This window comes from Pollachius pollachius (genome assembly GCF_949987615.1).
Source record: "Pollachius pollachius genome assembly, chromosome: 9".
In the NCBI taxonomy this organism is placed as follows: domain Eukaryota; kingdom Metazoa; phylum Chordata; class Actinopteri; order Gadiformes; family Gadidae; genus Pollachius; species Pollachius pollachius.
Window position 1 is genome coordinate 13,235,782 of NC_136942.1, and position 14,255 is coordinate 13,250,036.

The 14,255-nt window shown below is 37.6% G+C and overlaps 1 protein-coding gene across 1 annotated transcript; it reads right to left on the minus strand.

The window, feature by feature from the left end:
* Positions 1-1,445: 1,445 nt before the first annotated feature.
* On the minus strand, positions 1,446-13,987 carry LOC307080052 (paired box protein Pax-6-like; the record flags this gene model as incomplete). Its single annotated transcript, XM_079742626.1, has 11 exons — positions 1,446-1,531; positions 1,805-1,940; positions 2,487-2,596; positions 4,173-4,323; positions 4,760-4,842; positions 4,976-5,125; positions 5,381-5,543; positions 5,856-6,071; positions 6,982-7,112; positions 10,957-11,001; positions 13,975-13,987. The coding sequence occupies 11 exons, from the start codon at positions 13,985-13,987 to the stop codon at positions 1,446-1,448; spliced, it is 1,284 nt and encodes a 427-aa protein (XP_079598752.1).
* Between the last annotated feature and the right edge of the window lie 268 nt (positions 13,988-14,255).

Genomic DNA, 14,255 nt, shown 5'->3' on the forward strand with positions numbered 1-14,255 from the left:
TTGTGAGCATCCCATAAAGAAATCCTCAATTCATGAAGTCAAAAAGCGTCACAGTTTGGCCTCTAAATACTGCTTTGGCTATCAATGTTATATATTTTTTATGCTTTTGATAATATGTCTGAAATGTATATATCATATATAGATACATATATATCTATAGATATATAAATATTTTTGTTCAGGAAACAACATCAGTTATTTAAAAGCCTGTTTAATATTATTTAACGATAAAGGATAAAACAAACATTACATGCCATGTACTGTTTAACAAACGAAAGCTTTGGGACTGGTTTTCTGCAATGTGTGTTCAACTGTTGCTGTATCACCATTAAATACTCTCACATTACATAAAATATTATTAAAATGGTTTAGCGCACCATTCACAAGAAGAATGAAAACATTAATTTCAATATTTTGTTATTTAATTGGTTCATCACATTATCGCAATCAAGGTAAGGATATCTTACACAATATATCCACAAAAGACAAGTTAAAACCGACAAAAGGTGCATGTTTTAGGTCGTCAGTCTGTGCATAGAGGCAGCATGTTCAAATATGGATTTCTTTTGCCCCCAAACTTAATTTGTGAGAGGATTTCTTTTTTTGTACATAAAATGCCGTACAATTATCATCTACTTTGATATTAAAATGCCAATATCCAAAATGCCCTTTCAACATGATACCCAAAAGACTCACTATATACTTACTGTAAACATTCAAAGAGAAATCATTTCTAGGTGTTTGTCTTTTGCCTTTCTGTCTTGTATAACCAAGAGATGACTCGGGAATTTTCTCAATTCTATCTCCACCTATGCCACTGCAGAGTAATATCTTTTTCAGATTTTATTTACAATATCAAAACATATCCCAATGATTTCCAGTACATATTCTGTGTAGCGTTTTTGTGTGGCACTTTTTTGCTGTCTCCTTCTGCTCATGGAAAACGCGTCAAACAATTAATTTCTTGTTTTAGCCATCAACATGTTACAAACTTAGAGCTGTCACAAATACAGAAGACATCGAGATAGGTTTAGGAACGCAAAACAGCTGTCCAGTAAAGGAGGTTATTCAGTTATGCTATTCGACTGCAACCCTGTACTGCTTCTGTACTCCGCCTCAGTAAATCCTGTGGTTCGTGGGCCTTCTTTACTTTACTGGACAACAATACCTGCTGCTGACACTTGCCGTTGTAAAAGCTTTAATTTCATTCAGTCATTCAACACTTGAATACATGAGATCCTTTCTGTTCGTTTAGAGAACATAACATGGAATGCAGCTCCACCATCAGTCTTGTTGTTCTGCTGTCCTGCTGGCACATTTGAAAGCCGTTCCTCACGCAACGTTCCTCATTGTTCTTGTTGATAATGTCCCGACAAGACGTTGGAAGTAGCATCACCAAAGTCAAATGTCCATGATGATTACAGGGGTGTGGCCTGTGGAAGGCATCACTGTAGGCATGGCCAGTACTGGGGCATGTCTACCTCACTCCCTGGAACCTGAACTGGCACCGAGACTCCAGGGGAAATAAGACCTGAGGACGAGATCGCATCAACATGAACACATACGCTTACATTAACATACAAACATGACAAACACCAAGGACCTATAATCATTTAGCATTTTTAAATGAACCGCCTACATTTACATCTTGTCAAATTTACATTTTCATCTAGGAGCTCTCCTTTGCTTCTAGAAAAACCTTTTGCAAGATTAAAAAATGTGAACGTCAGATATCAATACAAATGTTTTAATCATCAAGTAAAATCAAGCTGCCTTACAGGATTCTAAAAAAAGATGGCTCTACCTGTTGATGTGGTTGTAGTCATTGGTTGACTGGTGACATGTGACTGCATATGAGAACTGGTGTATGGCTCGTAACTTCTTCCATTTACTGTTGGGCTCGTAGGTAGCATACAGGAATACGAAGTTTGACTTGGTGCCTGGAATAAAAGGAAATTAAAAAAGACAGTTTTATTAAAAATTAAAAAATGTAATTGTATTGGCTCATATTAGAAGAAATACCTTCAACATAGCCCTACTGAACTATCATACCACTCCGTTACCATTTACCATCTACTTCTACTTTACCCCAATCAACCAATAATTACAGCCCAAAGGATCTGGGATTAGTTCCATTCCCATTTACAAGCCATGTCCTTGAGCTAGACACCTTAACCCCTACCTGCTCCTGACCGACATGTCCCTGAAATAAGTTGCTTTGGATAAAACATCTGCTAAATAGTAAAATAGTAAATAAAAGTAACAATAATTCAAGTGTCTATTACGCAACGTGTACAGAATTGATTGGATACTTGTGAACAACCTGAATCCTGTAGCTTCGTTTTCATGAACATTGCATCCTCATGACAGTAGGTGTAGCTCATTAAAAGTGTAGTAATTATTGGAGTACTAATTATACTGCTACAACTTCACAACTATGTAGGGGCGGCAATGTTTTGAAAGCTCAATCGTCTAGAGCAACTCACCTGAATAGGCAGGCTGCTTGCCATTGTGAAGTTGGGCAAGGTTGGTATGCTGTAGCTGTTGGATAGAACTCCTTCTGATCTTCCCAACACAGGTCCTGATGCGAAGCTCACTAGAGATTAGAGAAGACACAGAGCAATAACTAACTTTTAGGACAATGAAATAGACATCGTATTATGAACAGGACACTTTCCACAATATATTGCAGGATCCAATGTGTAACATTTAGGAGCATCTAGCGGTGATAGATTTAGGGATTGTATTTAGTCTGTCAATGTAGTCTTTAGTCTTTATCAATTAATGTGATTGTTCATTGTGATTTCTTTCCACGTCAATAAAAATAATTACAAATCATGGAGCTGAATGGGACTGTACACTTATGCAGCAATGTATGAAGTGACATACATTGGAATTGCACCAAGGTAATTTTGGATGGCTTTAGCCTCTGAATGCATCAGTTTATCCAATCATAATAGAGTATCTTTGTCATAATCACAATGATCACTGTACATGTTGTAGGGCATAATGGTAACACAAATGCCTTTTATTGCATCTATAGTGGAAACTACATTCATAGACCTACAATCATCGGTACCTATTATACCTGTATGTATTGATCATTTATCTCGATAGCATTCGGCGCTACAAGCCGATCTTTAATTGCACTTGAGTACGTGATGAAAGGTTTCTTTGAATAACTCGAAGGTGTGCAGTTGTATCACAACAGAATTGTTTTAAACACCAACTTTCTAGAGAGAGTGATGGCCTACTCTAGTTATCATAAAAGGAAACAACCTCAAGAACTAATGTCTACAAACATGCATTACAGATTGCACCACCCCTTATCAAAATCCCCCTCATCAACAAACTGCCATTCACTACACAATTTTAGATTTGGATTAAAAAGTGTGTGAAAGTCCATTACAATTTAATCACATAGGAGATTTTGCCAAATTGACAGAGCAGGCTCGTCTTCACTAGGCTATATGAGGCGCGTCCAACAGAGAGCTAAGCGTCTTCACACTTTTATATAATGCCAAGAAATGTGTAGATGTGTGTTTATTAACCAGAGATTGATTATGAGCTTCTTGTTGACTCATCGTCTAATGCTGTGTGTGTAATGACTTTCATATACAACATCACTCATTATAACACTCCTACACAACGGCCATGATAAAAAAGTAGAACAAATGGGCCATAGCCATTAGGATAACCCGCACCAATCCTTCCTGGAACTCTTCGCCCAAAATGCATTTATTTGATTGAATTATAATTGTGTTATCTCTAGAGCCGCTGGTCTGTTTGGGGGCTAGTGTGGAATCATGGCAGTGTAACATGGCAGAGGTCCCACTCCATATGCAGACATAAAGGGCTCATTCATTAATTTTGTTTTTTTAAAACATGTTATTATATTCTATTTCTGCCAAGTCCATTCCGCTAAAAGCCACTCAATTCTACAAACTGCACCTTTAACAATGTATCAGATAATATCACAACAGAAAGTACAGGCCAGGCATTGTAGAGATAGAAGAAATAAAAAAAGGGCTGCAAAATTCAAGTTACAACAAACTACTTAAAATGTATCTAAATACACAATTTGATCAGAAGCAGTGTTGATGAAAATGCAGACAATAAATAAGAGCAGCGTTGACGAGTTGACCCTCATATGAGGAGTGTGTGAGGTTTACCTGGTGCAGCATGCTGTGGTAAAGGCTGGTAAACACTGGTATTGAAGCTGCTGCTGATGGGGATGTTACTGGAGGAGATGGACACCTGGCGACGTTGAGCCCTCAGCTTCTCGTCTCTTCTCCACTTGGCTCTTCTATTGGAGAACCACACCTGGAGATAAAAGATAATACAATGAGTGCTTACAGAATTAAATAAAGTAAATCGCCTTACACGCGATCAAAGAATGATTGCAACACAAATGCATGGCAGTATTAAAACAATGTATGACCAGAAATATATTCAAATGTAATGTATTCAAAAGTAATATGTATACACAAAATGTTAAATATTAAGATATGAAATGTATAATATAGTTATGAGTAATATTATACACTTATTAATATAGTTAGATTGATTCCTTTTCACTGTTACTTCAGATGAACAGAATAATAAAACTAGATTTTATGTTTATTTAGTTTATTGTGGGCTACGGGATGTGGTATGACGCAGGCGTAGAGACTGTAATTAGGGGCAGTCTAAATAAACTTGACTGGACTGTCTTACTGTGCAAACGGTTTGAGGTAATTAAACAGACAGATGGACTGACCTGTATCCGCGCCTCTGGCAGGTCTATTTTGGCAGCAAGTCGTTCTCTGGCAAACACATCTGGGTAGTGAGTCCTTTCAAATTCTAGAAATAAATTTGCAGAAAATAAGTAAGCCATCAGCACCTGCCTTTTCCTCAAATTCATGTTGTTTCTTTGTATTGGAATAACGATACATTGATTTCAATGGCATCCAACTATTAAACAACATCCAAGTACCTTTCTCAAGTGCCTCTATTTGTTCCTGTGTGAACGATGTTCTATTTCTTTGGAGCTTCCTCTTGAGTTGCAGTCTGATCTGAGTCTCCTCAGAGTCTTCAGCATTAGCATGTATTGAGTTGGTATTCTCGGCTCCTCTCCCCTCCGTCTCTGCAGCAGATACACATATATAGACATATACAATTACTATGTGCAATCACTCACCTTGGCCTCCATGTTATTTTATTAGATAACTACAGGCACACATGTAAATGATGGTGAATATTATATGCATAATGGTTATTATTCCACATAATACAGTAAATATCGTACAGTGATGGTAAATATCTCCCGCGTCCGTGTTTTATGTGACATGATTTTACACGGTGTTCATCTGGAATGATGCACAGAGAGTGGGTTCCTCACCAGCGCTGGGCAGGGTGTTCCCGGGGTACCACGGCAGGCGCCCGCCCCAGTTGGTCTGACCGCTGAGCATCCTGAGCTTGTCGAACATCCCGTCCACCCTGGGGGGCCCCACCTGCTGCTTCTCGCTGGCCAGGTTCCTTAGCACGCGGTTTATGGAGGACACCTGTGGTGGGAATGTTTAAGCACAAACTGTTATGAGAATTAATATTGGATTTATTCGTAATCTCTTTGGAATATTGTCTTCATGATCACGTTATATCAAAAAATGTATCTATATCATACTTCCTAGTACTGTACTATTACTTTTGTATGTTTGTTGATGTTTTATATGAAATAGGAAATAAATAGTTTTCCAACTTGTAATATATATATATATATATGTGTGTGTTCCTAATATTTGTCTATGAAATGTGCATTTGAAGTTGTACTACAATGATTGCTGATCCATAATTGGAGTCCAGCAGCAGCCACTCACACTCGGTATGTTATCATTAGTGCAGACCCCTTCTGCCAGCAGTCGGTCTCTGATCTCCCAGGCGAAGATAGACGGACACTCCCTCTTGTATGTGGCGATCTTCCCCACCACCGATTGGGTCGCCACTCTGGGTTTACTCCCCCCTATGGCCCGTGGTCGGATGGAGCCTGTCTCGTAGTAGCGGCCCAGGATCTTACTCACACAGCCGTTGGACACCTGAAACCAAACCACACCCAATCTTTAACGCCCATCAGTGGCTTGATGAGAGTCGCATTGCCTGTGCAGTCATGTTTCCAACTGATGGCTGTTGGGTTCCCATGGCCTCTAATACAAAACAAACAAAACAATGATAGACAATAACAGTATATGTAACATGATGTATTACTTTCAGATCTGAAATAACGAATTGGCCGAGATCTTGTGCCAGTTTGAAAGGCAAACTGCTCATGGCTTTGCCCTGGAATATGTCATAGATCCACGTTATTGCCATTGAGCCTGTTCCAATGGTTAAGTGCCCTAACCTTTAATCATATCGAGAGCTGCAGTAGTACCAGTACTGACAATAAACCACACACGAAAACATAGCACAGCCAGCCGCTCCTTGCTGTGAGGAAGCCTCTCAAAACCTGCTCTCTCACTACTGATATCTGTAAGTTTCTTTATATCTTTATGAGACTATTTTGGTAACTGCTATACTCAAGCCACTCAGGTTGTAATTTATGTTTTGATAATTGGACAACACGGTTATAGCGTCTATTGTTTTGGAATATTCTGTCCAATAGTTGTCCTGCCTGGTGCCCCCCTAAGCATGAAGAATGTTTCATAAAATTGGTTTCTCTACATTGAAAATAATTGCTTACTCTTTGTATGAGTGTTTATATTAAAATTAGTATTGGTATTACACTACTGTTTTAATAATTGTAATATTAACATTCGGCCCCTTTAATTGACAGTGTAGAACCATGTATAGTGCAGAATAATGCTGTAATAACTTCATATCTGTGTCTAATATGACGCTAGACATTAGTGTAATTTGGTGCTGTTCATTGTTCTATGTGCATCTTGGGCTGTTCTGTCACAAGAGGTGCTATTTTCATCAGGATGAGCTGATGGGGAAGAGCTTTACCTGCAGTATCCGGGAGATGTCGCAGGGTCGCGCTCCGCTATGAGCCAGCTCCACTATCTTCTGTCTGGTGGTGTCTGGCAGCGGCCTGCCGTTTACAAACACACCTCCCAACTGGTTGACGCCACTGTGACCTACACACACACACACACACACACACACACACACACACACACACACACACACACACACACACACACACACACACACACACACATTCACGCATAGAGAAAAAATAAACATTTCATTAATACGTGTGGGATTTAGTATCAACAAATGTAAATTCTGTCAACCATCAATTATTAAAAAACATAATTTACATTAAAATGATTTGATGAATAAAAAATAGATGAGAGTAGGGGAGAAAGGTAAAAGGTGTTTACATATATTATATATAGTTTACCTGAAAATGCAATAAAAGGATGAATGCCAAGGTTATACTTATATTCTTGTACACTATGTTAACAAAAATCCCATTATCAATATAATTATTTGCATTGAATTGTTACTTTGTAGTTTTGGTAAGATAATTATATTATCATAACTTATTAAAGATGTTAACAATTATTTTGATCTAAAGTTATGTGTCATTTTAATTCCTGAGCAAACTTAATCCATAGCCCTATCACCATATGACCAAATGGATTTAGATTTTGCTGCAACAAAATTGCTGCAATATTATCATTATAATTATTAACAATAAATGCAACCACAAATGACTTCCTAAAAACGTAGCCAGCATCTAAAGTTGCAATGGCTTTGCTTTTCTTTTTTCTCTAATGTATCTAGTTTTTTTTCCTACCCAGCAGCATTTTATCAGGTTTTGTGCACTTTTATTATGAAGATTAGGTGGAGATTTAGATGTAATTAATTTGTCATTGTCTCTTAATGGCCCTGCTGAAAAAAAAAAAAGGCCTAATGCGGCTTTATAAAGCGACCAGCACACACTTCATCAACCCAGAGTGAACCGGATCACAGCCACGAGCGGCACAATGCAAATCACTGCCATTTTACAGTAGATCTATGGTGGCTCCCTTTTTTTAATTTATACTAAATTACAGAACATATTACGAATGTAATTTCCTTTGGATCATCATTTAATAGTTAAATTCATTTAAATGGCATTGGTTGTTTTCATTCTGTTTGGGGGGTTAGATTGTTTTTCCAAAACATATAAATCCATGGCACCGCATTGACAGATATATAATAGACAGACATATGGAGTTAATTTGGCTAAGTCTCTTGAGCTCTCATGAGGGAATTAAAATACAAACAGATGTGCACGGGCAGTCAAGCATAAACAGGCCCCTGGGAGCCACACTCCGCAAGCTGCCAAGCTCACATCACCATATTCGTCACCCTGATTAATTTTCAATTTATTTTGTCCCCTAATGTTTCCATACTTGTAATAATGTTTATGATTATATGTCTTCTGTGCCATTTTTAAATACATCTAAATGATTAAATTAAAATCTGATGACATTTTTGCTCATCATCATCATGAAGAACGCAGACCTCCAAGCACAAAAACAATGCATTCTGTTAAGAATGTATATAATTTTAAAATGATTATTATTATAGTTTAAGTCATTTAAATGCACTAATTGATTTTCAATAAATAGACAACAAAATTAAGAAAAAATCTCTTACCATTTTTATCTTCCTTCATTTTAGATCCAAATAAAATGTCAATAATTGACATGATTACCCTGAGAGTTATTATATTTCTTTTAAATACACAATATTACTTCTTATTCTTTATCTTGGTATCCAGGGTGGGCCCTAGACAGAGGTTTGGTCTGATTCTACATGAGATAATTTAACCCCCCAGTACTCTCCAATAGGTTAGAAATGCAATTAGGTAAATCATCATACGCTACACCCCCGCATTTCCCTCTGTTCTGTCTTTGTCAAGACGTAAATTGGGGGTTGGCTGGGTGTGAAGGAACCTGGCTCCTGGGGAAATGGTCCAAAGAGTTCATGGTGTGGAACAGGAATCGAAAGTATCTACACGTGTTATTCCACACTGTAATTATTCTTTAGAATAGCTTTCAAAATTAATGAAATCTCAAACCATGGATTCAAACTGGGAAATATAGGATAAAAATAGGGGAATAACAAACAACAATCATTAGAAATAAGCACAGAACATATAGCGGACAAAAAAAAGTGATAATGTGTTTGATTTATTAAACCGTTTGCTCTTAAGGACAGGTATTGGATTTCTGGTATAGATTATACCATGTGTTCTTTATTGGCACATCATGTATTTCTTCTTATGTCATTTGTCATTATGTCTTCATTATACAATTTCAAGACATTCAAATTGTAATATATATATATATTTATTTTCAAGCTGTTTTTTATTAGAGATGAATATATGTAATAAGGAAACTATCTAATGACCTCACAATCATTTATGTATATATTCAGTATAGGTATATATGTTTTTCTATTTTGTGTGTGTGTGTGTGTGTGTGTGTGTGTGTGTGTGTGTGTGTGTGTGTGTGTGTTCGTATTAGGCACACTTGGAAACAACATAAAGAGCAAAGGGAAAAATAAATACAAGAGTCAATTGATCAGCAGCCCTATGAAAAGGCATAATGATTAAAGGTTATATTACACCATCTATGACATAAGGGTGGCAGAACAGGCTTCAGCGACTACCTGGTGGTAGTTTTGTATTAGGTGTTGTTTAATGTACTTTTCTGACCTGTTTTCTGACTATATATCATTATTAATTCACATAACTATATATACATGCTCTTGTTAGCTTCACAGTTTCGGTTCAGTTAGTTTGGCAAGATATAGTATGTTCTATAGCTGTTATGTTACTTTGCACCCACCTGAACTTGGATAGCGAGTTCAAGTTCATCTCACTATACACAGATGAGTATATACCTTGGTGAACCTAATCAAATAGATGAAAATATGGTATGGTAAAAGTAACACATGAGTTCACTCTTCACAGATTTTAAGTTTTAAAGTCAAGTGTTAACTGAAATTTTAACTCCCTATGTATTCTGTATAGTAACCATTGTCAGCAATGTTTTGTTGTACCAAGAAAAGTATTTGCTATCGTGGTCAGGAGAAGCATCTATGACAACAATGTATTTTCAGGAAATTTCAAAACGCCTTTACTTTGATTAAACATTTCCCATATTATTGTTGATATACTCATATTATTATTATATTATGTTAATATTATATGAATGCAAAAAGTTTTTTTTTTATAAGTAATTACCTTTTTGAGAAAATAATTATGGCTTTGCATGGCCACAACATACCTTGCACTGTGAGTAAGGGCCATCTCAATGTAACATAAACACAATAAATCTGAATCAGATTTAGAGAACATTGAACCAAAAGGTTTCTGCAAGAAGGAAATTTAGGATATCTTATGTGGCCAATAACTTTGGTTTGAAAGGGAAAAGTAACTAAATGCTGGAAAAGTGAGCCATGGAAAGACTAAACAGAAGATAAATTAGAAAGTAGGTCACACACCTTCATTGCAGACAGGATAAATCTCTTGTCCCGCAGTAAGGAGAAAGAAACCATTTGAATTTATATTGTCATTCTGAACCAATATCCCGGCAGCGAACACCAGGACAACTCTATGTGAGTTAAGAAAAGTCACATGTTCATTTTATTTATTTAACGATTGGGCTTAAGCACATTGTATGAATGAATCACATTTCCGTGGTCTTTCAATAGATTTTAGAGGGTTTCATGCTCAATATTTAATTTCATTAATATTGGTTTGCTTTTATGTATATTGTAGTTCAAGTTTGGAGTAGGGTTTTCATGTTACCATCTCACACCATAATTGAGAAGAGTAAAGAGACCACACACACACACACACACACACACACACACACACACACACACACACACACACACAGACACACACACACCCACCCACACACACACACACACACACACACACACACATAAAAAATAGATGTAAGTATCACTTACTGTTTTGCATCAGGTTAGACTCCCAGCTGGTGCGACTGTTATAATCTGTCAGAAAAAGTAAAATAAATTACATTTAAGTGATGTTATTTAATTTTATTCAATATTACCAAAAAATATCCTCAAAAAACCTTTTTTTACATAGAGCATACATCAATTATATTGACATTGGTACATCATGTCTCTCCATTTGTTAACTCTGGTGCTGAACTATTTGGACAATATTTTTATATAATCCTTACCAAGGAGGATTCAAAAAGAGTCATGCCTCTGAGCTAAATGTTCAAGATTTACAATGGACGTTACCCTAGAAAAACAAGGAACATGTCAGGGGGAACCAAACAATTTGTTACCCAGCGCATGGGCTTGTTTCTCAAACTCCCCCTTGAGTCTATAGGCCAGGGATAATCACACAGACAAACCCCCCCCCAATGCAACTTTCTGATGCTAATCTGACCCCCACCACACGCTGTCTGCCACGCTCGGCTGGCCAGGGAAAAGGAAAGACAAGAAAAGAAAGAAGGATACAAAGGGGCTGTGGTCACTGGAGGTATGGAGCAAGATGTTACAAGACTGCTAGACACAAGACTTGTTGAAAGTGAGGACAGGAGAAACAAAGAACATATGTGTATGCATGTATATATATGAAGTGATACATGACAATATCAAATATGAATCTCAAAAACATACACGTGCAAAGACATCACTTATGATAAAATAAAAAATGATTAAAGTTAATACTTTATTTAGCACAATGTATGTGCACCATCGGTTCAGTGTGTGACTTACCTGCTTTTAATTTAAGTGCAGTAAATCATTAAAGTGCCCATATGTAATTATAACAACTCTTTAAGCTTTACAGTCGATCTGTCCAATTGCTGGTGTGTTATCCTTCTGTGTCAGAATCGGAGCTAGGCCTACTGATGTCGCAGCTGCACTACACTGTTTTGTGTCCGATGTCGTATTAATGAAAAAATGTAAAGATAACGATCAAAGCAAATAACAGCTAACAAAATATTGAGTGGGATTTTGAATAAAGAATAAAAAATAGATTAATTGAATAAATCAAAGTGGGGACAATGCAGATGATGTGTAGGTACGCGGGACGGGACATCAGAGTGAATAAGGTAGAGAGACAGAGAGTGGGAGAGAGAGCGGGAGAGAGAGAGAGAGGGAGAGAAAAGGGGTGCGATTAGGAAGCAGGAGAGATCTTTTCCCGGGTAAATGACCTGGCCCAGCAGCCCTCATTGTGTGTCCGTGGGGCTGTGGTGGTGGCGTTGCCTTGTTAGTCTCGGCTCGTTAAATACAGAGCATCACACAAAGTCTCCGCGGGGCGCCTCGGTCCACCAATGGGACGCACATAAAAGACTTCTGTTAAAACATTGGCGATGACATAAAGGACTTTCACTCGGCTGCGTGCAGAACTTTGATATAAGAAAAGAAAAATGTGAAAAACATTCAGGAGGCCGATGTGAGGATAAACTAGTCCGAGGAGGTTGGAGGGGGAAGGTAATAAAAGCCGTAGACTTTAAGATGGAATCTGGGTCCACTAATACAGGACTAATATAAAGGTGCATATAATGATCCGGGGTTGGTCTTTATTTTAAAGGGATGCTGTGTGGTAAACTATGCAGCTGTCAATGCAGTCAGTGGATAAGTTCCCTTCATTCACTTTTAGATGTTCCTACTTCGGACTCTTTGAAGGTAGGCTATATTACGAAACTAACACCAGGGAAAGATTTAATTGACATTGTGGACCTAAATGTCCTCTGATTGCAGAATAAAATATATGGCCGAATGTCAGCCCTAAGAGTTTCTCTGTAGGAAATTGACACAGCATGATATTCTATTTCACATATTGTTTTCTGCCTATTTTGGCATAAATCTTCAGGTGTGAACCTTATGAACCCCCCCCCCCCCCCCCCCCCACGCACACACACACACACACACACACTTGTGGAGTTTCAGTCTGATGAAACTGATCGAGAGTTTGGAAAAGTCACCAAGTAAAATAATACTAATTTTTACTTTCACTGGTCCTTGCAGGCTATCGGGGTTTCTGATGGTCTGATCTGACGCCCCCACGCAAATATTGAAGGCAGATAAGCTATTATTTTAAGAAAATCAAGCTTTATTTGAAAAGCATGTGTATTTTAAAAAATCTGTTTAATAAAATACATTAAAATTCCATTAGGCTTCTCCCCAGGGGAGAATATAAATTTCGTCCGCATAGTATAAGAGTGTTGTAAGCTTTAACTATTTGTTGGCGTATGTCATATTCATTATACGGGTGAAACAGTTATTTGTTTATTATTAATAGTCTCTTAATTTTATTTAGCACACATTAAAAGGCTATATTATAGACCTATAAGGAAACCTTTTCAAATAAGGATAACAATGCTTGCACTCATGTTTAAAAACTACCGTTTGATCCATATACATATATGATTACATTTGATATAAATCCTATTAACACACTACAAACAAAAATAAACAAATCCCTACCAGTTCCTGGAGAGAGTCTGGACACATCAAGGTTATCACACAGGATGCGTGTGCAGGCTTCCATTCCTAATTGTTATTGGTCTTAATTGGCCTTAATGTAAATACTTAAGGCTGAGAGTTACTATTATGGTCTATCGTGCTCTTTGGATTTACTCTTCTCTCTCCGTGTATTGCCTTTTAAAAAATACTCATTGAGTAGTTGTAGCCTACTGCAGCAGCCGATGCAAAACATCCCCAAAATAAGTAATTAATGGAACAAACTGACCTGCTTTTAATAACCATGCTGTATCTTTAAGACACATTTAACCATCTCGATTGAGGTGAGGCGATCGCCGACCAGGCTTGAAAATAAATATAACACGAATCTGCGCGTTCTGCCGAACCCGCACCTTTTACGTCCCCGAAAGGAGACGACGAGTGTTGATAACGAGACCTGCGGACTGATGGATAGATGGTGTACGATTGTGAGGTAGAAACACGAGGAGAAAAAACAAACCAAAGCATAATGTTCCTTACCTTTCTGTGGCATGTTGTCCTCTAGATTTAGACCGGGACGGAAAAAAGAAAAAAAAAAAGTTTTTCGAGTCTCTCTCTTCAGACGATGTTAATTTTCCAAGATGCTTTTCTTTTCTCTCTGAATTAGTTTCCTTGACTGGAGAACTGAGTGTGTGTTGAAGTGATGCACCCGTTTAGAGGGAGGAGAGTTGAACATAAATGGGAAGGCCAAGTGGCTCTGTGTGTGTGTGTGTGTGTGTGTGTGTGTGTGTGTGTGTGTGTGTGTGAGTGTGTGTGTGTGT